Source organism: Myiozetetes cayanensis, unplaced genomic scaffold (genome assembly GCF_022539395.1).
Source record: "Myiozetetes cayanensis isolate MyiCay16 unplaced genomic scaffold, myiCay2020 scf1, whole genome shotgun sequence".
Taxonomy (NCBI): domain Eukaryota; kingdom Metazoa; phylum Chordata; class Aves; order Passeriformes; family Tyrannidae; genus Myiozetetes; species Myiozetetes cayanensis.
The window spans coordinates 37,668,827-37,695,704 of NW_026086604.1; the positions used below are offsets into that span (position 1 = coordinate 37,668,827).

The window sequence follows — 26,878 nt, forward strand, 5'->3', positions numbered from 1 at the left end:
TACTGTGATTTGTTCAACAAATTACTGCAAGTAATTTGTCCCTTCTGCTATTTAAGGGGTTTCCCTCTGCTAAACATAACCATGGTCACTGTGGCATAACATTAATTTGTTTATATAACCCCTGAGCTGCACATATAGACCCAGATGTTATTTCAGAAACACTACACTTGGGGAAAATTTTCTAAAATGTGAAAACTTCATGGAACAGTTAATTTTTTTACCTTAACAATAATGGGGCCTCCTTCAGAGAAGGGCACAACGCTAACTGTCCTACCATGAAGAGACAGGTGCTCAGCCCTGCTGATGATCTGCTCTGGTCCCCCTGAACCTAAAATTAAGCTTCAGCCTTGTAATGCACTTACTCCTTGCTCCGTTGCCTCTCTTCATATCATACACCAGAAAAAGAAACTGATTGGTTTGGTTTAATTCTGGATTTAATTAAGATAAACCAAAAGAGATGTGTTCAAGAGCACACTGGAAAGTGTAACACCATATGTATTTATTGCATTTAGTACAAATATTAGCTAACTTTCAAACCAAAAGTCTGCATTTTTTCTATAGCTTATTCTGTAGCTTAAAATGGGTAAAAGACCAAACATCTACGAGTATTTACAGTAGCAATGTAACTTCTTTGTTGCCCAATGCATCATTTACAAAATACTGCTTAAATCCCAAAAGGGTATTCAAACATTGGCTGTCCAGAAAATCCATCTCAGCCTACGTTAACTTTTTTCTGCAATAAAAAGGAAAATAAAATTTTATAAAAACTCTCATGATTTAGGCTGTCCTCCATGAAGTGCTTGTTGATTGAATTTACTAACAAAAAAGTAAAAACACTCACTCATACATGTATTTTAGGCTTAACAGATTGATAGATTCAAAGCCCTGGGGAACTTCACCAGTTCTGTGCAAGTGGAAAGCTGAGGGCAAACACTTATCACAACCCAGCAGTGTGTATTCTGACTTCAAGTTGTATTTAAAAAAAACATCTTTTGTACTTCTTGGTTAGAGAGAGGAACAGCTATGAACAAAGATACTCTTCTGCTTTTGATGCTTCATGTGCTTGCAAAGCTCAGCAGAGACCTTTGAGAAATTGTTCCTTTTTTACCACTACATTCTTGATCCTGGACATAAACATTAAAAGAGTAAATGACATCCCTTTTATATTTCAGTTTCCCCATTTTGTTGTATACTGGGCACTGAACTACTTTTTGGAAAGTAAAAGTAAAGTCAGGGGCCTTTCCCCCTCAGAACTTCCTTTTATAGAAGTAGCATCAGCAAGATCTCAAAATGCCTCTAAAGCATCTCTTTAACTTTCGGGAGGGAAAGAGGAACAAATAATAAGATAAGGGTATTTCTATAAGCAGCAATAAGCCAAATACAGTAAAATTTTATTGTACAGAGTACTGTGACATACACAGTATAAATTAATCTAATCTTCATTTGGCCTCATGACTTTCTTAGATTTTTGTTTGTGACTTGTAGTGAAAATTTAACAGCATCATTACATTCATATGCCACTGCCACAGTAGACCTGGAGCTCCTGTAATACTAGCACTCTTGCCAACCTCCCTTACCACCTAATAGCAAACTTCTAAGAAATACTATTTCCTTAATAATTCTGTTTAAATATTAATACAGAGCCCAGCACTATCACAACACTTCCTCCTCACTGTAGCACTGTGGCAAAATGCAGTGATGCAAATTAGCCAAATTATCTTCCAAGTAAACTAAAATACATCTGCATAAAGCATGGATGTAACAGTCATTAACGGTTCAGCACATGTCTGGTACCGGATGGATGGTAGAGTTTGAAAAAAAACTATTTCCCAAGTGCTATTTTACTGCACTGTGAACTTGCACTGAGTCAGGCTGCATATGTTTTTTAACTTCCCATATGCACACAAACACTTTGTTCTCTTGAATGATTTGAAGAGTTGGGTTCCATTCCTTAAGGGGGAAAACAGATCCTCTTATTTGGTTATTCTAGTTATTCTATACCTTTTCTTTGATAGCACTAATGCATGGTTTAGTGCTTAGCTTCTGCTGCCTTCAGCATCCTGCTGCACTCCAAGCAGAGGAGAAGCAGCACTAATTTGTCTTAGAAATTATTACTCCTACGCTCTTAAGTCAGAAACAAGCTCAACACTGAGACTGGGGACTTACTGTACAAGCATTTCAGTGAGAATGCCATATCCATGCCCTAGGCACTTCTTGCCTGCCTCCTTCTCTGCTTGGAGAAGTGGCCAAAAGCCACTCTTCCCCTCCAAACCACAAGTGGGAGCAGGGAGGCCTCACCAGGAAGCGCTGGGTTCCCCCAGCCCTCCCTGAAGCCTGTGTGAGGATCCAAAATGCCTCAAAAACAGGGGGACAAATACCCCTCCGTTTACTGATACAAACCTCCAGTCAGGTTTCTTCAAAATATCTTCGCAATGAAGAGGACTGGCAAGGAAGAAAAAAATAAAATTTAATAAAGTGGCAAAACCCAAAGGGTAGAGCTTTGCCTCCAGACACAAACAGGCCCAGCTCTCTCCTAGTGCTGCAACAAGCCAGAGCACTCACTGGAAGTAACGTGTGAACCCTCATACTACAAAGAAAACCTGAAAAGGTTTCCCAGTGAGCATGGAGCCAGAGAGGTGGACTGGGGTTAACCTCTCATGGTGTACCTGACCATCTAGTTCCACCTGATGTTCAGACACTTATGCTTCTCAAGCACAACGACAGCTCCTGAAACACCTGGCGGCTTTCAGGCTTTTCGTCTTGACCCTCTGGATGCTTAAAACCAGATCAAGCACAGAAGTAGCACCTGTGAGAGTTGCAAAGAAATCATGAGTGCCCCTTCCATGGGTGGGCCTCAAACCTTGCAAGACTGCATTTTATAAAGATCTTTTTTTCACACATTCACAGCTTCTCTACATTTACAGATTTGTCAAAATTATTATAAAACATTTATTGACAGTAGCAATAAACAGAACAGATTTCTGTAAACAGAAATTAAAGTGGAAAATGGCTTTAAGTCATTTTTGACCAGTCAGCTGTACAAAAGCTTAAGCAAAGCAGCAGTCAGGGAGGTTGGGTTTGGAAGAATCCACACTTAGGTTCAGGAGATGTCATCTCTTATTAGATCACCAAAATAAGCTGTTATTGTCTTCAGTTTGTTATTGAGAAAATTTTGTTCTATTTCAACTTTCCCTCCTGGGCCTGCTAAGGAAGCCACCTGAAAAACAAAGAACAAGAAGTAAACCAATCAATGCACAGGAAAAGAGGCAAAACCCCCAACCTTTTATTCATATGAGATAATCACATAAAACTCATCTCTGCTCTGTTAATACTGGTGGAAAATTTTCCTTGGCGCTGAATGCCTCTGATCCTCCTTCTATGTCTCCTTTAACTCACAGAAGTTGTTTGTGGCTTTCTTATGACTGCAAAACCCTTCTCACCCAAATCATGAAAATAAGAGAATTTCAGAACCAAAGATTTCACATGCTGTGCTGAGCAAGAGATTCTAAACTCTGGTTTGCATGGTACTTGGAATTTGAGACACCCAAATTTGTGGCACAAAGCAAGCTGTAAACTGTGCTTTAAAAGATGTCAAATCCCAAATTCTTGAAGGTGGGAAGGGTAAAACCAATTTTAGGAATTAGAATTAGGAAGCATAAAGGTCGCTTCAAGGGAGGGTGGAGCGGGAACAACCCAAACCCAACGCCCAAACAGGCAGAGAAACACAAAAAACAGTTACAGTTTTTTGTTGTTGCTACTGCAACCAAAAAAAAGAGCTGTTGTGTGGGTTAGAGTTGCAGGCAATGCAGAATGTAAGGCTGGGGGCAGCAGTGTATCTGCAGGCAGGGAGAGCCCGTCAGGCAGCGCTGGTCCCAGCTTCGTGTTTACAATCACTGGAGTGAGAATTTCACCATTCACGCTCTGTTGACCAAGCCTGGTGCACACCTTTAATGCTTAATGATTCCAGACAGACAGCAGACTTTGTATTTTGGACTGGAGCATGCAATACTCTCCCGCCTCCTGTTCCTACTCATGATGCCCAGTAAGATCCCTCTGAGGAATGTCAGCCTACAGGCAACCAATTCCTCATCAGGACAGACCACACAGTCAGAAGGAAGAACACCAAAACTGAACACTGAGTGTTTTTTTTTTCCCCTCCATCTTGGACCCCAAGGTCCTACCTCCTGTAGTGGCGGTCCCTACTCCACAGCCAGTTCTGTTTTCCCAGGCTGCTGCAGGAAAATTATTCCTGCATTTTCTCTATGCAGGGAAACTTCCCCGGCAGACAAAGTGATCAAGGTCTAGAAGCCTGCAGTAGATATTAACTGATCTTTAAACCAAGATGATGTTAGCAGCTGAAACTTAAAGTTCAGGCTGTGTTATTAACACTTCTAAACTCCCTTGAGACCTGACTCCGTTGTGCAGGTTTAAATATGAACATGCTGAACTTCCTCTATTTTACTGTAAGTAAAAACTCGGCCTACTATCAGGAGGAAATAACAGATTAATTTAAATTATACTCTGAACCTTTATTGATTTGCCCAGAAAATCGCCACACTTATCTAGATCAAGCATTTACTTTTCTGTTTTGGTTTTATTTCCCCCCTTTTCATTTCTTTGTTTCTGCAGACAAAAACAGAAGTGTGAGCGGTTTCTTCATCCTTCAATTTAATGGTGATAGGAAAAAACCCTCCACATTCTTGTCAGAGAGGAACCTGCCACTTAAGTAAAAAAGCAGAGGCTAGCTGACTTATAAATAGCACAAGAATCTGAAATTGGCAAGTGATCAGGAATGTTAATTTTACAACTTATCTGCTCGTACTTGAAATCCTAAAAGCAGTTAACATTCTGCGGTGATCCGTATCTTTCTTTTCAGGAAGATGTTAAGATTATACTTTTAATTTATTACAAACAAAAGCTGGACTGTCACTTCCAAATAGCATTAAGAGGCTTTGCACTTTATAGCTAATGTCATTTAAGTATTCTAAAATATTACTTGGATTAGTCAGCTCAATATAACATTGAAATTACTGTCTCAGGGTTATGCACTCCTGCTTTCAGGGCACAGTTTGTGTCACTTGCATATCCAAGAGTGACTAATGCACTGATATTAAACACTAGCGTTTACTACATATTTCTCTTAGAAGACCAAGTAAAACAAGATGCTTCATCACCATGCAGGCAAATGCTGCTCTTCCACTGACTGGTGGTGTCCACCAAAGGGCAGCCGAGAATTTACATCTGCCATGTCTAGTCTCTGAGTGCTAAATCCAGGATAACTAAGACTATGTCCAACAACGACCAGGAGTATTTGACACACCCAAAGGTGACGAAAATTTAAATGAGCACATGGGCACAGGCTCTGCAGCAACAGATCTGGCACTGTACGCTCTTCAACCCAACCCAGTATTCAGAGGAGAGAAATGCAAATCCTCTGTGATGATGTTTATTTGCAAATTGTTGGTGGATGCAAATTTGATTACGTAGGAGTTGCCAGGTTTTCCTCAGAAGGGCTTAGTCAACCCTGACAGTGTGAGGGAAAGCCGCTACACACCAAGCTTCAGAAAGGTGCCAGCTTGGCAGAGGGATGCCCTCTAAAAATAACAGCAGATTGAGGAATGATGCTTTGAGAAAAACAAAGGTGCTCATCTATTTTTGGAGATACCGACACACATCTCCTGGTTTTGCAGTGAATGGTAATTACAGAAAGGCTTCTTAATTTCTTTTAAAAACTGGACTATTCCAAAGTTTCTTTATTTTGCATTTTCCTGTGCGAATGCAATGATTCTGGCAACTCTCCTTATCCTGGTTTGTTCTTTAGTTGGAACCCATGTATGCAAGTGGACAGATATTGCCTCCTTTGCTGTACTAGATAATTCTGCATGTGCCACATGCCTCCCCAGGCAGGGGTAAAGGATGCACCTTCAGCTATCACCTCCCTGCATCCCTATCACCCAGATGCTTCATCCTTCAGTTCAGTGACTACTGACAGAAAAAGTCCACAGCTATGGACACAACCACAGGGCATTAAAAAAGCAGCCAACAGGTTTGGTCTGAAGTTTAAATAGGAGACATCAGGAAAGAAATATGAAACCCACTACAGAAACGAACATAGAAGATTATTTCAGGAGCACAAGCTGCTTGAGGTGCCAACCTGCTTTATATTCTTCTGTACTTTTAAACCTGAAGGTTTACCTGTTGGTCTCACAGTTTCTGGGTTTTTTTTAATCATACTAAAGTTCCTTTAGTAAAGTAACTTCCTATCTGTTCCAGACACCTTATTCCTAAGGTAACTGGACAAAAAGTTTATCCTCATTTTTTCTCCCCTCCTAGAAACTTTTCTAAGGTATAAGAAATACAAGCTTTTTGGCTTGACAGACAGTCACACATGGACACTGTGACTCAATTAATTTTACAGAACTAGTAAAAAGAGGAATCCCCTCCCACTGCAATCAACCTAAAGGCTAGGGAAAAAAACCCCAAGCCACTTAAAGAAAGGCAATAGTATTCTTTACACTGAACACAAGAAAATAAAATGCTCTCAGGCAGCATTTTTCAAATTGTACAGGTCTGCAGGTGAATTATGCCACTGTCACAGTGATGCTGCCACCTTTTGACAGGCCAGACATTTATTTATTAATTAATTGATTGATTGATTGATTGTTAACTTTGGCTAGGCAAACTACAATTCAGTATTTAAGCACTATGAGCTTTAGGAAGATCAAAGTCCAGAAGTATCACTCTGGCTTGGTAGATGCTGTGGGTAACTTCTGGCTTTACCTCTTATCAAGGACAGAGAAGAGATGTGAGTTTAAAGCGGGTTGCTTAAAAGCTGTCATTATTAACATGATAGTCACAGCTGAAGTGTATGCAATTACGTTCACTTAGAAATGACCAGCCTGAAAAACACATCAACCCACAGTCCTTCACCTGCTAACTCCCCTAATATCCAAGCATCTTAAAAATACAGATTAATCTGAGTTCATCTCCTGGCCTCTCACTCCCTGCTTTGCTCGTTGTTCTGTTTACTCCTAAATAAAGATGCCATTGCTTGGCAGGTCTCATTTGGCAAGGTCTTCAGTCTAAAAGCATAGCTAAATGAACAGGGCCAGTGATAGTCTTACTACTCAGCCTCCCATCAAATTTCTAAATTCACAGGGGTTACGATATGTTCATTTATTAAACTGATCTCTCTGGTATGATTTTCTGTTCTCTGAAGGACAGAGAGAATTAAACCAGAGAGAATTAAAATAAATAATTGAGCTTTACCCATCGTTACACTCCCTTCATTGAGCAGTCATTTTTAACAAGAGGATTTGCAAAAACAGAAGGACATCAAACATTTTCCCATCCAGGCACTAGACTTGCAGACAGAACAAGATTTCAGTGCCTAACTCTAGATTTTCTCAGAATGATTGATGAAGATGAGGTGAGAACAAAGACAAGGAAAAAGAAAATATCAACATAATGTGGATTTCTTGTAGGACTACTAAGGCCAAGATCAGTTTACTTAATTCTAGGCTCAGAGAATCACTCTACACACTAGACAAGAAACAAAAAAGCCATTCCATCTTCTAGCAGTATTTGGAATATAAGCCAGGACTGAGACACCAACATTTAGGGCAGAAAAGTGCAACAGCAGTAAAGTTTCACAAAGTTAGGCATACCTATCACAAACAACAATACGCCTGTCTTCAAAGCATGGTGAAGCTTTATATAATCAACAAGATACAATACACTGTCTGAGCCGCTGACGATCCACAATCAGGATAAGCAATAAACTCCTGATTCCTCAGTACTCTGTCTCTCAATCATGGCTAGGCTGGTAAAGATGCTGATGTGGTCATCTGTAGCACAACATAACAGGTCACCAACATTTTAGGCTCATCACTTTACTGGGGGGAGCCATCATGCATCCTGACTCCATTCTGACCATCAGTGAGAGACCAACAGTAACTGAGTGTGCCTTCTGCTACGAGGCGATAGGAATATATCCCATCATTAGGAAGAAGGCCCTACAGCAACAATTCTCAGGCTCCCCGTTCTTTGCTGCAAATATTAAGATACAGAAGTATTACATGGTACAGAAAACAGTTCATGAAGGAGACTGGACTGCCTGAGATGAATCCTTGTCTCTGAGGTGAGTAGACGCTTTCTGCTCTGCACAAGGAGGCAGAGCACAGCTTGCTAAACACTTCATAAACTACAGTTAATCATCCTGACTCAACAAGCATGCCTCCTAAGGCACTTGTGGAAGTCTCTGTAACAATATTCCCTTTTCCTTTTTTTTTTTTTTTAAGAGTGTAAAAAAACTTATAGGAAGAAAAGACTCTGAGGGGAAGATGCTGCAGAGAGATGGGTATCAGTAAGGGTGTCACCTGTGAGCTACATAGTAGGCATTAATAAAACAGTATTTTGTAATGTATGTGCATGCACACATACATAATTCCTGATTATTCCTTAACAAGAAAGAATACCGTGAAAGATTGATTCAACCCAAAAACGGAGCCGCATACATTACAATTTTTGTAACAAGTACATGTTTATAATCAAGGAAATTTGATGCAATTCAGGGAAACGTTTTACATTTCCTGTAAATGCACCAACCATATTCCACTGGTTCACTGCTCCCTCTTGAGGCAGAAATACAAAAATTCAATTCTCTTCGATCTCAGTGATTTTTTCAAGGGAATTCAAAGAACCCCATGTCTCTTTGCAACACTAACTCTACTCAGAAAAGGCATTGCCTGCAGACATAATAAGCATTGTTTTTGCAATAAAATCATGTGGAACAAGGCTGGATCTCTTGTCTACTAATAAAGCAATGAACACAGAGTTCTTCAACACAGCTAAGTCAAGGTCAGCTACCATCTGCTTTCTCACCAGCAGCAGGATTCTTGCTCTCCTCTAGCTATCTAACAGCTAGCTTTCATAAAAAGAAAAAGCTAAGTGATCTCTGAAAGCCTATGTGTATATATATGTAGGAGCATGTGTATATATGTGTAGGAGCAAACTAAATTAATTTCTGAAGACACAGAAAAGGCAAATCCTACATGCCTGAGCAATGTTATCAGAAATCAAACTTAGGATTTTGAGCTTCCATTCAAATCTAAGGCAGTAGATAATCTGTTTAGCAAATATCACTGTATCTGTTAGTCAGTTTTCGGGTGTTAGTCTTGGCAAAAAGTTTACTTCAATAAGTTTAAAGTTTACTCCATCAAGCTTTCATAGGTCCCTGGAGTTTATGGGGTACATTCACACCCCAAGTTACATCACTACACCCTGCAGTGGTGCCCAACAGGCCCTTGTCAAGGCAGTTGTTGCAGCAGAAGCCACCCTATCTGATCCATGAGAAAAGTAAGATATATAAGAACTGCGGGCAAAATCATCAGCAAACTGAGAAGAAAACTGCATATATTAAGGAACTTAATAATAAACAATTAAAAAAAAAAAAAAAAGAAAGAAGTTTTTTCTCTGGAGATTCACAGCCATGGAAGTGTAGCGGCAGTAAATCCAGAAGCTTCATTCTTAAATACAGCCAGAGATGCTGGCAGCCAAACCCATAACCACTGTCCTATGGACCAGCGTATCCACTAAGGTCACATTTGGTATAGGTCATGTTTGACACAAGTTTGTCCGCAAAGGATTAAGACATTTTTTCTCTTCCTGAGAGTAGCCCACAGCCTGGAACATTGAACAGAACTGAATTCAGACCTCCAGCCATTTACTTTTAACAACTAAGCCACGGTTTTGAGCAACAGCTGTTACCCTTCAGCCATCTGTGTAAAGGCAAATCCATGGATGTAGATCAACATCACTCAGAGCCAATCACACCAAGGTGTAGAGGTGGTAAGACACCTGACCCAAACACATGGAGGTGCTGAACTCTTTCACAGAAATAGATGCAGGCCTGTGGGGAGTACTCTTGGATGCTTTTGTGGGAATATAAGTGAAACACACATACCTTTGCCCATTTATAAACCCAGTAAAAAATGCTCATAAGTAGAGCAGAAAACTGCTAAAGTCATTCTTCACTATGGGAATGAAATATTTCATAAAATGCAGTGGCTGGGAGTTGAAATTAGAGAAACTATGCCTAAAATTAAGGTCACTGTTCAAAGATTCATAAGCCACTTTGACATTTCACCTGCCTGAAGTGCAAAAAGGAAATGAATCATCATCACCTGCCATAGCAATGGTGCTGTGCACAGTGTGGGCTCAGAGCGCACTAATACCCAGGCCATGTGAATTTCAGCCTGTTTCTCAAGCCAGCTGTTTGCCACCAGCCATTCTGCAAGCCACCATATGGCCTGACACCTTGCCTGCTCTGAGTCAGACAGAGCTCTTGGAAAAGCCAGAAATATTCCTGGGAAGTTCTGTGGCACACTGCAGGTGAGGATATCATCTCACCGATCCCTTCTTTGCAAAAAGCTACAAGACCTAATTAACATAGAAAATAGGCAGAGGAAACTAAACCAGACACTCAGGGGAATTGTTAGTCATCTAACTGCCTAAAAAAGAAAATCTAACAAAACCCAAAATCTAACACAAACCCCCCACCCCAACCAGTGCAACAAATTGTGTGTTTATCATGAATCACTGCAATGCAAGCGCCCAAATGGGACCACACACCTGTGTAGAGAGCATCAGTACCACCTCTGGTGGCACAGCATTTGTGTCTGATCAGTGATGGCAGTGACTGCAGGATGCACAGTAATGTCCTGCAACTCCTTCATAAACTGAAAGACATCAAAGTCTGAGACTCGGCAACTTATCACATAGTAAGAGCTGGTTAAAATGTATCTTTTTTCTTTTATAATTATGTATCTGTCTGGCTACTGGCTTTGGATCTTCTGTATGAAACTCCCACCTGTTGTTCTAAGATGCGACAGTGCCAAAATCATGGAAATAGTCTGCTACTCCCATTTCTAAACATATCAAAAGCACTTCTAACACAGAAATCATTTAACACCAGGGTCAAACTTAAAAAACCCTAACGCACCACATTCAGCTGAACAGACTTAAAAGTTTTACATTTTTGCTTATAATAACCTGTGTCTTATGCCAGCTGAGCATTTTGTTAATTACCAAGCCCTTATCCAGTAACATACCTGGTCAATATCAGCGTTCCGAGGTAGAAAATACACAATATTGTTGGTGATCTTCTTGGAGAGCCTGAAAATTTCAAATGTAGAAGCCAGTAAAGGAAAAAACAAGAACAGGGAAAGAAAAACTGCTTTATATTCATTAATTTTTAAAGCATGACTCAAATGCAGTAATTTTGTAATTAAATTATAGTTAGTCTTCTGAGTGTGTGAATAGGAATCTCTTCTGAAATGCAGACATTAGTATTGTCTAAATGCAGAAATTCTATTTTACCATTAGTGCCTTGAAAAGCAGAAAAAAGGTCCCAACACACGCTTTTAAAGAAAATTTAACTGAACTACAGGGAAGTATTTGAGAAATTTGAATGCAGTTTGTAGCTACATTTGGTTTACATTTGTCTTCTAATCCATTTTGTGGCATCTCTCACACATGAACACAAAGATTTTCTTACTCTTATAAAAACAGCTACATTTTAGCAAAAAAGGAAACAAATGAGATTATTCTGGGACAAAAGATACCCCCACTTTATATCTGATGAAACTATTATGCTGATACCTTTCCAGATGAATGCTCAATAGCACTGTTAATAAGTTATCACAGAATTTTATACATTAATTAAAAGTGTTAATATTTTGCTTGCCCTCTTCTGTGATTTCCCAAGTCACAGGCAGGTGCTATGATTGAGAACAGTTTTAGTAAGATATTTTAAATAAGATATTTCCCTTATAAATCAATTAAAAAGTGGAATTAATGACAAAGTCATAGCTCACAAAACTAATTATTATCTCTCTATCTATATATACCACATGGCTATTTGATATAATAAGTTGATAAAATACCCTACTTCAGGGTATTTTAATAAAATTACAAAAAGGAGTTAAAACTGCTGAATTAATGCTTTAAATTAAGAAGCTACTTAATCCTCTAATGGATTTTTTTACTTCTAAGACTAACTCATCACTTTTTTTTTTTTTTAAATAAAAATATTTAAATTTAGATGGTCAAAGCCACATAGCTGAGGCTGGGGGAAGGGAACTAAACAAATGTGGTACTTCTGGGAGTTCAGCTGCTGACCGTATCTTCCAGGCAACCAGACGTGCAAACCCCGGCGTCAAGAGAGGGAGGAGAAGAAAGAGAGAAAACCACTCGTAAATGACTGACAACCACGACAGCGCACAACTTGGAAAGGATATCCATCCGGGCAAATCATGGTTTGGATATCGAAGATCTCGGCAGTGGCATAATCAGGCCCCCCCCAGGGCGGGCTGAGGAACACCACATCTGCCCGCAGGTCGGCAGCCAGCACCATGAAGTCCCCGCACACGAACTCGATCTGGTCCGCCACGCCGTACACCTCCGCGTTGTTGCGCGCCAGGCTGAGCTTCTCGGGGTCGATGTCGATAGCGATCACTGCAAGGCAGAGAGAGAGAGCACAAACACGCAGGTCAGCGGGAACTGCCAGCGCCACCCAACTGCGGTCGGGACGTTTCAGAAGGAAGGTGTCCTTCTGCAGCCATCAGATACAGGTCACATCCATAATCTACTGCTGTGAGGTGAGTGACCACTTCAGTTTTGTAGGTCGTGGTAGACATGAAGCTACAGCATCTCGGAGAGGAAGGACCTGCCAAGAGCAGAATGGCTGCATTTACAAACCTGCAAGGGAAGCCACACAGCCAAGACTGGGAGGGCTCAGCTGCTGCTGCAAATCTGGGAAGCTTTAGTTTTTGGCAGTCAAACATCTGCTTCTGTGACAACCCCGCATCTCGGCTCAATAGTGGGTAAGGCTCTCCACCTAAGAGAGGAAGTCCTCCTTGCTTCAATTTTGGCAGGAGCCTGACAACTTACACAGTGTCAATTAGAAACTTACTCTTCCTCTTGGTTAAAAAGAAACATTTATCTGTAGCTGATCACATTGAAAATTGAGTTTAGAAAACCCACACCTAGCACAGCTCAAGGGCATAATAATGAAAATAATTTAGCCAGGAAATACAAAAACTAAGTAAAATTTAGAAAATATTTATAGAATGGATTATAGCCTACTGAATTTAATGCAGTAGAAACTACCACTTGTCTTGCTCAGAAATTACTCAGAAGAGTTAGATGAACTTGTAGTTGACCAGAGCATTTGATGAGCAGGTGAATATCAATAGGAAACACTTTTACAGAAACATGTTTCACTACAACCCCATTAGCTGGCATTAGCCTAATACTAAGTTATCATCACTCTTCTGTATTTGGTTCTACTGCACCTGCAGGTGATTCTGTTTTAAGTACAATTCACATGTAACCTGATTTTGAGTACACAGACTCAGAGTAACAACTGAGAAAAGTAGCAGCTTTGACAGAAGTCCACTTTTACCAGCAATCTTCAGAATATCCAACAGACTAGATACTATGCCAGGTAAAAATAACGTTGACTAGTAAAACACAAATCCAACTCTGACTTAAAATCGAAAAGCAGTTTTATAGGCCCTTTTTGAAAGCAGAAAGGTCATATTGTGAGTCATATGAAGCAAAAAAGGTGCTGTTGCTACAGAAGCACCGAAAAAAAAAATCAGCCAGCGAAGCACATACCCAAATTTTTTAGGGAAAAAGATTGAAGAAACAAAATAATGCTATATGCAACACCTACTTACCTCTTTTTGAGGTCAATGCAAACTGAATAGCGTTTCCTCCAACCCCACAGAACGCATCCACTATGATATCGCAGTTGAACGACTGACTAACACGGACTGCAATATGCTGAGCTATTTTCTCAGGAGTAACAGAAAACCAACCCTCTGCAAAGGAAAGGGAAGGAATGTATTTTTGCCTTTTATTTCAAGGTCACCTAATTTAAAAACAACCAACCAACCCCCACATAAAACTGAAGGTTTAGCATTAATCCCAAGAATTTTGGCTTAGTGCATTCAACCAGGAAATACAGGCTTTGAAGATGATAAACTCTGGTCAGTCCAGCGATTTGCTAAGCAAACAAAGCCTCACTGAAGCAAACAGATATGCCTTGATCTCAGTAAGTGCTTTTTTCAGCTTGGTGCTGAGGATTCTGGCTTATCAAGGACAAGTCCACAGACACAGCTATGAAAAACTTTATACATCACGATTATGCTCTATAGAAAAGAAAACCAGAAATATTCTCTCTTATCTGACATGTTATTTTCTTCACCACAATGCCTGGCCTGCCAAATAATCTGCATGTTTATGAGGGAGAGCATTAGAAATGAAAGGCTTACAAACCCAACAAATAAAACGAACAGTAATCCTAATTCCTCTTTTACCTATAAGTTTATGATTTGAAGTGGTTTCCATCTAAAAAATGGAAAAAAGTAATTTTGAAAGTGACTGCTGAAAGCCAGAATAAAACAGCAAAGCTGGATCCATCAGCATATTTGGAAGCTTCACAAAAATAGAAATAGAAAAATGTCACTGAGTTACTGAAAAAGTCATGACCAAGTATAATTTGGGTCCAGTATGATCCTCAGCAAACATCAGGACTAATGCAGATAGGGGTGTCCCACAGTGGAAGCACTTCTGAAGTCCAGGACTTCTGTTCACCTGCCTGCTGGGAGGGGTGGAATTTATCCAGAGGTGCAAACACACATTCTGCAAAGTTCCTCCTTTAAGAAAATAATAAACTGCAAGAAGGGCCACAGGTTTGGATACATGTTATAACCCCAAGTCAGCACACTTGGTACTAAACACACCTCTGTCCAGTTTAATTCCCTCGTCAAACCGAGAGAACAGCCGGTAGCGTTGTGCCCAGTACTTGACCAGCTCTGGATCAGCAGCAATCTCAGCAGGTATAGATCTCAGTGCAATTTTATTCCTCCTTCTTCTTTTCTTCTCCTTCTTCTGTGTGGTAATTTTTTCATCTACAGCTGGAAGACACTGCAAAAGTTAACAGTTACTGTTCTTGTAGGCGAGGAATCTAACTGGTAGGTAGGGGAGAGTTAAGATATAAAATGATCCTGTTTAAAAATACTGCTAAATGTCCTTTATTACTGTTTGCCAGATTATGCAGATTCGTGGTTTTAAGTTAAAAAAGAGCATCCTGTATTTCAAGGGATCAGTCACAGTCCTAAAAATTGTAAGAATTCACCTATCATATAAGAGCCTTAATCTCCAACTGATGAATAAACTCTTGTAGCGAGCACACAAGTGGATCAGAGACCAATTTAATGCCCTTATATCAGTAAAGAATAAGAACCAATCTAGACAAGAGTTTTACATTAGGAATCTAAAATAATTGAATTACTGTAGGAAGGATAAACTACGTATAAAAACCTGAATAATCCTCTTTTCCTTTGTTTAGTGTTAAATAGAAAAGTTCATAATATTGATTTTTTTCCCCCTAGAAAATAATTTTAACAACACATGCTTCATGGAGCTCAGCACTGTGCATCTGAGAACCCAAAACTTGATGGTCTGTGCAGCTACCTGAAGTTAATCACCCTCATCCTTGCAGGGGGAAGAAGGCATGAATTAGAAACCTGCTAGACTGTGTTGAAGATCAACAATTACTGTTTATCTATAAAGAAATAATGTCAACATTAAAGACAAGATCTGGGATTCTGGCACTCCAGGAAGGAGATACTTCCACTACCATAGCTCTCAATCATGTTTCTTTAAGTAAACAAAATAAATAAGTGGTGCACAACACTAACTTGGGATGGCAGATTAAGTCCATTGCCATTCATTTCACCAGTTGTAGGAAACTGATGTACCTTGGCTGACATCCTGTGTGTCTGCCTGGAGATAATCTGGAATATCCAGAGGGACAAGTTGCCGCCCACCGCCACACTCTGGCCCTCCTGCACCCTGCTCATCGGAGGCACTCGCTGCAGCGTCCCGTGCCTCCTCCTCCTCAAGGTTACTCCCTCCAGGTTCTGTGCAGGCTGCACTGGAAGATGGTGGCTTTTGGGTTTCAGCATTCAGTGTCACAGTCTGTGTGGCAGTAAGGCCTTCGTGACCCTCTGAGTCGCTGCTGCTCGCAGACAGTGCCTCCGATTTACCCTGAGGGACGGCTGGCTGTGATGTTGCTTCCTCCTCAGGTTTACTAACCCGCTTCAGGAACATTTCCACCTGCAATTGTCAAATATCACAGATAATCAGACGGTACTGCTTCCCAGGTACCTAGAATGCAGTTTAAAAGCCTCACAGCTCAAAAGCACCTGCCACTGCAGGTACTCTCTACCACGTCTATTTTGGAATCAGTAAAATATCTAGAGTCAAAACATTTAAGAAGTGCTTAAACATGCCCCTTTTTTTTAATTGAAACATAAATAGTCAGACTTGCCACAGCACGAGTGACCAAGTCTACTACTTTTTAACTGACTATCCTTCTCCAATCTGCAGTCAGGTGTACTCTGCCTCTCAGGGAGGAGTTTTTTAGCATAAACAGGTAAAATTACCTTCATACGTTAGTTGCCTCATCTCCAAGATGTACCCAATGGTGCATGTTTTCTTTCATAAAGGGTTCTGCTGCACAGCAGAGAGCTCAACATTACCTCCTAACCAACGTGCAGATGCTACTCCAAACTCTTCAAAGGCACATGCAGATGCTCCCTTTTACATTACAGTTGCTCTGAGTGGCTCTAGACCTGGACACTTCCTTACCTGAAAGTCTGAGGAGATTTTTAACTTTTTTTCCCTTCACATAATTAAAGCTGCCCTTGAACTATGCTGGCCCCAGGTACAAGATCAAAAATTAATCAAAAATTATATCAATGGGACTGGAGTTCAATACAACATGCGTTGTCACCACCAGGTTAACAGTGTTTTGTACTTGGGTGTCAGGGAATGCCAAGCATCCAGAAGAAGGCAAAGTAACACTAAAATCTGTTCCCTTATATTTTCAGAGACTCAATGGAGTAAAATCTATGGTGAACAAGTGTTTCTACTTGTTATTAATTTCTGAGTTGGTTTTTTTTTTAAAAGCATAAAGATAGAGCTGAAAACAAATGCAGGTAGAGGTATAAGCAAAACCGTTGATAAAAATTACTAAGAATGTGAAATACACTAATCTACACAAACATTTTCTGCCACTGCTGAAATGCCAGCACTAACAACTGGCCTCACATGTAATTTAAAACCAGAGATACTTTTAGTAACTATAGAAACCCCACACACCTCTAAAGGCACAAAGCACTCAGGTGTTAGGAATTACTTTCACATAACTTGGCCATTTAAGCTCACGTTCCTCTTGACAGATTGGCCCCAGGGTCCATCAAAGCCTTTCTATAACCACCCTAATCTAAATACTTTTCATATAGGTGATGAGCAGATAGGAGGAGGGGAAAAAAAGAACAAAAAAAAAAAAGAAGAGCAGTGGACTAACACTTAAAAATGTCATCTACTGTGGGTAAATAATTTTTTTCTCATTTTCAGAATTCAACAAGAGCTAAGGAGCAGATAAGTATATGAGTTACAACAATGCTAACAATTAAAACTACCTTCTTCAAAGTTTTGCTTTTTTTGCACGTCATTTCAGATTCCTCCGTGAAAAAGATGTGTGTGTTTTTGCTCTTCCTTGGTTTACGCATATCCAGGTATTTGGACTTGAGTTTTGCTTTTTTCTCCAAGTACTGCACACTTCGGTGGGTGAAATCTGGAATTCCACCATACCTGAAAGTAAATAAATAGATATAGACAAGTACTTAGTTGGGTAATTTCCAGTCTGGAAGCTTTAACATAAATGTTGATGTCTACAAAAAGATAATTTAGGCTAAATTATTTCTTTTTAAGACATTTGCTCCACTTAAAATATTTGTCATGGATGTAGCTGCAAAACAATGTACCTTCATGAAAACGTTTACGTATTTTTTATTTGAAAAATATTTAACAAAATTGAGTTTAGATTTTAAAACTTTTTTAATATGTTTATAACTCTAGATAGAAACAATTTCCCAGATCAGCCTGAAGAACAGGAAATGACAAAAGATTTTGATTTGTAGAATAAAAGATCTTTTTGGTGGCTGTAGAAAACCCCCAAAACAGCTACTTTTGTCTTCTGGCAAATGCAATAAGAACACAACCTACTGAAAAAAAAAAAAACAACTTCCCCCCACAGAAGAAATATGGACAGTTGACTTAAATAATTTTATAAAGCAGAACAAAAGTTGTCAACTACAAAGCACGCTTCTCTTTGAAACAGCTATGTAATAAACAACTGCATTTTGCAGAAGTGCTAGACCTAAGTTACAGTCTACCTGTGTCCTATGATGTTCCTTCCACAGCACTGATCCCTGTAATTTTAGCTCATACCACCAAAAATGAAATTTGTCTGGTCAACACCCTGGCAACACTTTTATTAATACAGCAACATTTTACTAGTATAAAGCAACCTTATTCTAATATAAAACAGATATGAATGATTGTCTAAGCTCACAGGACTCCAAACTGAGAGGACCATTCATTGTCAGAGCCTTTTAAGTTCTAATTTAAGTAGCTGACCGGCCATTTAACATTTACATGGCTGAAAGTACGAGGTATGCTTCTGCTTCAAAGCACTTTAGTATCTGTAACTCTGCATCTCTCTCTCTAGCCAAGGAATGACAGTTTTATTAAGAGCAGAGACGAACTTTGGGAATTATCTTTGAAAGTCTAACAAAATGGAAATGGAGATGGATGGTCTATTTCAATAATAACAAGAGAGTTGACTTGTTATGAAGAAACCTTGAGTTTCTCCTAAGTAATTACTTTTGTCCTGTGCCACACTTGAAACCCAACATAGAGCAGGTTTCTTCAGGATCTTCCACTGGGTTCTCATCCACATCCAGTTCATGGCTAGGAAAAAAACACAGATGACAAAGTTACTTACTGTAAAAAAAAACATTTTTACTTTGCAGATATACCACTAAAAGCCTCATGTATTGAAAACATTTAAATGTGGGCTTCACTAAGCTCGTCCACACACTGCTGAAACCAAACAAAGCCGACAACACCAGTCTGTGCGTGAGTTTTTGGGGTTTCTTCACCCAATTCTAGGCTCATATGTTGTTTTAATGGGATTATAATATCCCAACTATTCTGAATGACCTCTTAAAATATTTAATATTAAACCCTACATGGAACTGATGAAGACAGTATTTATTCACTCTATTTCCAAATTGCCTTCATCATCTATTATGTTAACTATATTATTAGTGCTATGGCAACAGGAAAATACTAGAACAAAACCAAAGCTACATGATTAGCAGCTAACAATTCCATCCATTCCTCCACCTTTCAGTTTGCAAATTTATTAGACAGGAAGAGCCATTTCATCATCTTTGATGCTACAGATTTTTAGAGAAGAAAGAAAAAGACAGTGACAAGACAGAGATCAGCTATTTTATGACTGCTATAGCTCTGAACATTTTACAGGCAGCACACAATTCAGTTAAAAAATACAAATCATTTACCATTGTTCTTGTATTGTCTACACTAATTAGACCTAGATTTTCCTGTGCAATTTAACAATCTTGAATCCTTCAGTGACATAAGAATAGTACCATCACCTTGCGCAGTCATTGAGGCGATACAGTGTTTTCATAAAGCAACAGAAGAGAAGAAACATCCACTGCTCATTGTGAGGCAAAGCGATAAAGGAGTGATGGAAGACTATGCAGTTTTGTACTGACATTTTAACTCACATCCTCAATCAAAGATATAGTTACTATAAATTCAGAAGGCTTCTGAACCTAGGCTTCTAGAGAAAAAAAGCTCATTTAACTTTCATGACTTGCCTTCTCTTGACTTTGACATGTCTGTATTCAGGAGGCTCTTCATCCTCATCTTCATCTCGGTCATGAAGCAGCAACTGCTCTTTTTCATTTGAATTCAGGCTACACGACTCTTGTGAACCTAAAAAAAGATAGATCATATTTTCCATCTGCATAAATCAATTCCTTATCCTCCTGTCCCCACAGTACATCTGCAGCTACAGTTAGGCTGTCATACATAGCTGAATCTGACAAATAAGGCACAAGTGCTAAACATACATATATTTACCTGTCTTTGTTTGAGGGACAACATACCAAAAAAGTTTCCAGTATTAGTAACATATCTTAGTTAAAAATGTTGTGTAGGACCAACTTCAAATTATCTCAGCTCTACAAGAAAAATAAAACTCCTACAAGGTACAAAATTTGAAACAGTTTCTTCCTTCATGAAAAATTTTGTTTCCATCCCATTAGCTAGGCAAAGGTACAATTAATAACAAAAGATTCAAACACTCCTCTCTTTTCTTGTTGGAGATTTTCCTTTCATTTCTCCCATTCCAACTCTACTGCAGGATCAAGGTGGGACCACATCTGCTTCTTCCTCTCTCAGAAATTCACTCACAGCAGACTCAGAGGTTTCCCACCAAACTGAAGTCCTGAGCGGCTAACAGTTCATGTTTTATCCCCCCTCTTCCCAGGAGAAAACATCCAACAGTCAGGAAAGATGTGACACTGCTGTTTACAATGAATGCTGGTAAGAACTGGCAAGCAAATGAGATGGTTGTCTCTCTGCATGCTGAACTAACTGACTGGCAAAAAAGATGAGAAGCCCCATCTTTTACATCCCTCACAGAAGCAGTGTAAGGAACAGCCACTGGCTTTCACCACACTGCTTCACTACTACCTGGCACTTTCCTATGTTAGAAGAGTTATGAATATATGAATTTAAGGTTTAAAGATGACTGCAGCCCATTGCTTAATTGATAACTCCATTCTGGAAAGGACCTCTGCAACACATCTGTCCACAGTAACCAAGTACAACAAAAGAAAACTTTAGGTACAGCATTTTGACAGAAGGCAAAAAACTAAAACAAACACCAACCCCAGAACTGCAGAACTATTTTTTTTCTTAGCAAGCTGTTCTTAAAACGTGTCAGATTCTTAAGAACATCAACCTGAATTTTCATTCATTTTAGACTATCAGTAAGAAGAGACATATCAGCTGCATGACACAGCTGCAATACCAAGATAAATAAATGTGCACTAACAGTACTCTCTCACCGCTTTCTGTAGTACATTTGAAGATTTATGAAGTACATGTTCTGCTAAAATCACTTCTGGTTGAAGAACACATTCAATATACAGGTTAGAGATGAGAGAAATCACCCAGAGAAGCAGAGAGAAGAAAAAGGAATCAAGTATACAGTCATTCCACAAAATGCTTGATTGACTTTTTTAAAATGGTACACTACAGATGTGCCCTTGTTTCTGATATATAACCACATAGAGTAACTCTGATAGAATCAATTTTAGCTGATTTTGTATTACCTGACTGGTTAACACTTTTATTTTCACAAGATGCACTCCTTTTCCGGGTTCCTCCATCACAGGGCTCCTTCTGGCTTCCACTGTCAGTCAAACTGTGCTCTTGATGACCTTGGTGGGCTGCTGTTAGAGCTGCGCTGCTCTGCTCCACTTCCTTTAAATTCAGATTTAAATTACAAATCCCAGAGATGATTTCGCTGTGGGGCTCAGCACTTGAAGGGAGTGTTTCATCACTTCTGGTGTTAGAGGGAGACAGCTCCAAGCTCAGCACTTCACTGCATTCAGGCTCGGGGCTAACCAAGTTCATCTCTTCCGAAAGACCAGTTTCCTGTGTAACTCCATTAACTTCCACCTTGTCCCCAGGTGAGCTCTCAATAGTCCATCCTTGACTTGTCCAGTACTGAAACTGTTCCCAATAATACCAGTACAGTTCGTTATAATGCTGCTCCCATTCTCCCTTGGTGTCCAGATTATTCCAAGGCTCAGAGGCTGTGATGGCTTCAGATGATGAGACCTCTTGATGCTTCTGCAACCAACTTTGCCAAAGAAGGCCCTCTCCATACTTGCTCCAATACTTCTCCCATTTTTCCTTAAGCTCACTGGATAAAGCCTCATTTGCAAGACTTTCTGAACTTTCACAGTTCTCTTCAATTACAATCTGAGGTTTGCTGCTCATCTCACATTGCTCTGTCGCAAGGGCCAGCTCACCAGAAACGGCCTGGATACTACCACCACAACCTTCATCCTGGCATTCCTGCCCCCTTTTATCCTCATGTTTTTGCTGTAACTCTTTTTTCTTCTTCTTCTTTTTCTTTTTCATAAATTTCACATTACTTCTCTTTTTATAATTTTCTTTTTCCTAAAATAAAATGGAAAAACACTCTTAGAAGTCCACAATGTACACACAGTCTCATCCTCTCTTCGAGCACATTTCTCCTTCCATTGTAACCATCCCTCTCAGTGCAACCCTGCTGTTATTAGATACCTCCCCAAAAAGGCAGCAGAGGTTTTGGGTCTGAAAGGGTCCTGCTGCATAATCCTGTCTCACACTTCCCAGGAAGTTGTGGAAAGAGCTGTAAGGAAGTCTGTAGAACGACATGCACAAAAAAAAAAAAAAAAAAGGCAGAATTACAGGCGGAAGCAGGGTTGCTGAGAGGGAAGTCATTAGTAGCTCAAGGATTCAGAAGGAGAGACATCAACATGAAACACTGTAAAATCCTAAAGGGAATTTGGTCAGGAATTGAGAGGTCACAGGTTTGAGCTCAACAGCAATAGCATCTCAGTAACATCAAGGACCTGTTTTGGGGGGCTGTGGAGGCTGACCCTTACTTTCCCCCAGTATCTGCCTGACTAGCAAACACTATTCATTGTCTTATTAGGATAGCAAACATATAATGCTCAGCCTCATAGAACATTAAATCCTTGCTATCTTTGGGTGTTGTACACAAAAAAAGCATCACTTTATACTCATAAGCTCTGTAAATCCTGCAGCTGAATCTCTGATATGTCTGAAGACACTGACCCAAACAGAAACACAAGGGAAAAAACAGCCTCCTCTCTGAACAGGTGGCCCTTTCATTTCTGCAACACGACCATTTCACTTATTACAACAAACTTGGCGACTACGGTTATTTAGTGGAACAGAAACCTGTTACAGAAAGGAACACTAAGGTAACCTGGTGGTTTCATGAAATACAACTCCACTTGTTTTGCAGATGAATTCATACAGGCAAGACTGTAAATGTAGAGATATTACTCCAAACGTCCCATCAGCTGCAATCCCTAATTTTGTTGCATCGACAGAAGCATAAGGATGTTATATAAGGACATTAGAATCAGAGAACTGGCACTAATCTTTCATCTGCATCCCTCATAATGTCATGTTAAAACAACCAGTCCAAAGCACAATGCTTAGCAGTAGTCTAGTAAAAAAATATATTATCTTCCCATTCAACTTATTTGCAATATTGCTGCATAGTAACAAAAATTGCATATATACCTTGGGCTTGAAGTTGGATGTTTGTATTGTCTATTTACATGCCATCAATTTAAATCACATACAAGTTTCTCCTATTTATTTACAAAATAATCAGGTCAGAACCATGCAGTGCTCTGTACAAAAGTGCTTTCTCACTGCCAGGTAGGTCTGTATTCCATAAAGCAGACACTAAATGCCCCACAGTCTTCTTCTCATCTGTGAAAACTTCAGTCCCCTTCTAAAGCTCAAATGTTCTCTATGAGAAGCAGAGCACCAAAGCCTCACTCCTGTCCTTTGGAACAGCCTGGCTTTATCAGTTGCAAGGGGGATTTGAAAACCAGTTTTTTATATTAGTATCAAAAGCTAAACGATTAAAGCAGACAGTGTGAAATGCATGCTCAGGCTGGAGTGTTCTAGTTTCCTGGTACATCAGCACCAGCATTCCACCGCTGTTTTAAATCAGGTCTCCCTAGTCACTCGAGCAATACAGATACGGATGCATAAAGCACAACCTTAACCCTGTTTAGTCAAACTGGCAGGTGGATTTTACAAACAGACCAAGGTTCTGTGTGCTTTTACAAGCAGGAGAGGCAGGCAGCTTAAAGGCAACTCGAATACATCTCCCTGAACTGCCATCCCAAAAATAACTGAGAGAAGGCACATCCTTACGTCTGGAAACACAATGCAAACAGAACAAATAAAGAAAACAAAGATTTACCACAAAGTTCCTCTGGGTCGACTGCCCACCAAACTGAAGAGGCAACCCCATGCTCTTCATAAGCTCAGCTTCTGAGTCTAGTTCAACTTCTTCTGGGTCCAGAGCGTGATTAGTATCCACCTTCAATCTCATATCGAGACAGTGGTTCTCCTCCTCAGATGCTTGTTCTTCCCCTGTTAACAGTTACATTACTTATGCATATAATCTGGTACTCATCCTTCAGTGCCACCATGTGGCATACAAAAAACAGCAAAACTGCCTCTTTTGCTTCCTTTCCCATTTAAAATCTTCCTCATAAATACCTCAATTTCTTCATAACTATCAATAGGAACCGAAATGTAACTTTGATAGCCAAAACACTGCTCTGGGTCTGTCTGGAATGGAGATAACTTTCTTCATAGAAGCCTCTGGTGCTGTGTTTGGAATTTGTGGCTAAAACAGTGTGGATAGCACATCGATGTTTTGGCTACTGCTGAGCAGTGCTTGCATAGCCTCACAGCTCTGCCCTCCCCAGGGAGTAGGCTAGGACAGCCAAGAAACTGGAGGGAACACAGCTGGCACTGCGGATGGAAACTGGATGAAGGGATGGTCCACACCGTATAATGTGATATGCAGTGGTAAGAACTGGGGTAGAGGGTGAAGGTGCTTGGGGACAACCCACCACAAACATTCACCTCAATAACTTGCAGAGAGAAATGCAATAATGCCCAGCAAACAGAAAAACTAGGATTATAAAAGAAAAATTCTTTACTGGAGTTCTTGTGGTACGTGTTGCAGCAAGCTTAAAATTCAAGGAATCGCTGGTTTTGTTACAAATCTTTCAAAACCACAGTGACAGAGATAACATGATTTTACAAATATGTAATGTGTGAACTATAGAACCTAATTATCTTAGAGGTAACTGATCAACTGCTTGCACATTATCAAATTGTTAAGCAATATCGTATGTATACAAAATCATTAATACTATTGAGAAAGTAGGAACTGCATATTGATGGAAATTACGAAATCAGAAGCTCTTGACACAGTTGATAATACTGAATCATTTTTTGTTTTATTGTTTATGATATATTTACTGCTGAATTATCACATAACACAAGACCCTTCTGTTTTTAACTGATTATTCTCACCACAATTCACTCACATATATGCACAAAAACATGGTTTATATTCTCCTTCTTCACTCCTCTCACACTGCCTCCGTCTAATCGGTGCTATTAACTGTCAGCTTTTATTTCTGTTCAGACTTCCTTTCAAATCAAGCTAATATGCTGCTGGACCTACCCACACAGCAATAGAAAAAACAGATACCAAAAGAATTACGCTTCATGTAGCCATACATGAGGAATTCAGCAGGATGGAGTAAGGGAGCGGTGTTGAATTTGTCAGAGTATACACCATGAGAATTCCTCGAAATAAGCATGCCAAGAGAGAGACTTACTCTTCTGGTCTTCCTCATACGATTCCTTGTATATTTGCAGATCATAATTTCCCCCATCATTGCTATTGCTTCTTCTCTACTTCTGGCCCAGCAGACCAATCAGCAACAGCTAATGCCCTAGGCTGGGCTAGAGGCAGCAGGACAGAACTGCTCCCAGGCAAACATCTAGGATCTACAGACCCTCCGTTACACAGTTAATTTTGAGTTAGTTTAAATTATGATCTGAGAACAGGTCAGAGACCTCTGAGGTAATCTGTTCCATGCACCAGGGGAAAATTATGTAAGGTGATAAAACTCTATCTGGACAGGAATAAATATCACACCTGGTTTGACACAAACTTCCACATCAAGATTATAGTAACCTGAAAGCTATGAAAGTGCTAAGCTATTATTCAGAACTTAAATAACCACACATAACTCACTTTCAGTATGACTGCACATCACATTGCATAGTATATTTCATTATGTTACCTGTACTGTCATTGTCATCTTTGACATAAAATCCTTTTAATCCCAGTTTATATAATTTTCGATCTCTGTAAAAATGAAGACAGACATTGATGTAGAAAGTCATCACTGAAACAACTCTTTTTTACAGTAAAAACAATCATTCAGTGGAAAAAACCTCCCTGGGGATCCAGTGAAGTCCCCATCACTGGAGTTTTCAAGATGTGAGTGGATGGGGTACTTAATAAACTCATGTAGGCTTGCAATCCCACGAAAGGCTGGACCAGGAGACTTTTCCAGGTCCCTTCCCACATGGGCTGCCCTGTGACTCTAAACACGCGAAACAAATAAAAAGGACAATCTGGAAAAGGCAACACTTTAATTATAATGCCTGACGGGAAAGCCCATAGGAGAGACGCCCAGAAAACGTCGCAGCTACGCAGAACACCCCGGAATTAAACTTTAGGGTCTCCTTCCCTCGTTGAGGATGAGGAGGGTCAGCTCAGGATCCTTTCAGGATGATGATTCCCCCGCACCCGTTTGGGAAGGGGAGAAGGGTACGCCCAGCCCCGGCTCCGAGAGGGGAGCGGGATCCGGCCGGCTCCGGCAAGGGCCCCCCACGAGAGCCGGCCTTTGGGGGGGGCTCCCCTCACCCTTTTCCGCTCACCCCCAGCTGGTACCCTGTGATAAACACGACCTATCGGGGCCCTCCTGTGCGCACCCCTCCCCTCGCCACGGCCGCGGCAGCGCGGCCCTTCCCGCAGCTCCCCGGCGGGAACCTCCCCCGGCCCGGCGCTACTCACTCGACGAAGGCGCGGGAGCAGAGGCAGAGGATGCCGCGGGCCGCCCCCGCCCGCAGCAGCAGCTCCGCCACCAGCCTCCCGCCCGGGTCCTGCACCATCCCTTCGGTCAGACCCACGCCGGGCCACAGCCCTGCCGGC

At 40.4% G+C, this 26,878-nt stretch overlaps 1 protein-coding gene across 2 annotated transcripts; it reads right to left on the reverse strand.

Annotated features, from left to right (window-relative positions):
* Positions 1–416: 416 nt before the first annotated feature.
* Positions 417–26,878, reverse strand: TGS1 (trimethylguanosine synthase 1). 2 transcript variants are annotated; one of them, XM_050322403.1, is made up of 13 exons: positions 26,741–26,878; positions 25,962–26,026; positions 24,050–24,222; positions 21,357–22,212; positions 19,833–19,950; positions 18,805–18,891; positions 17,559–17,730; positions 15,831–16,188; positions 14,811–14,984; positions 13,743–13,886; positions 12,298–12,516; positions 11,112–11,188; positions 417–3,217 (listed from the first exon to the last, which is right to left on the reverse strand). In XM_050322403.1, the coding sequence occupies exons 1-13, from the start codon at positions 26,836–26,838 to the stop codon at positions 3,101–3,103; spliced, it is 2,658 nt and encodes an 885-aa protein (XP_050178360.1). In that variant the 5' UTR covers positions 26,839–26,878; the 3' UTR covers positions 417–3,100. The 2 variants fall into 2 exon arrangements, with proteins under 2 accessions (XP_050178360.1, XP_050178368.1); XM_050322411.1 differs by lacking the exons at positions 25,962–26,026; positions 26,741–26,878 and adding an exon at positions 25,194–25,606.

Bases quoted from the DNA above. Each gene is read 5' to 3' on its own strand.
- TGS1 (XM_050322403.1), bottom strand. From the start codon at position 26,838: ATGGTGCAGGACCCGGGCGGGAGGCTGGTGGCGGAGCTGCTGCTGCGG. The intron at 24,223-25,961 runs GTAACATAATGA...AACTGTTAACAG, and splicing joins AGATGACAATGACAGTACAG to GGGAAGAACAAGCATCTGAG. The intron at 18,892-19,832 runs GCAAGTCATGAA...TTTTTTTCCTAG, and splicing joins CATGTCAAAGTCAAGAGAAG to CCATGAACTGGATGTGGATG.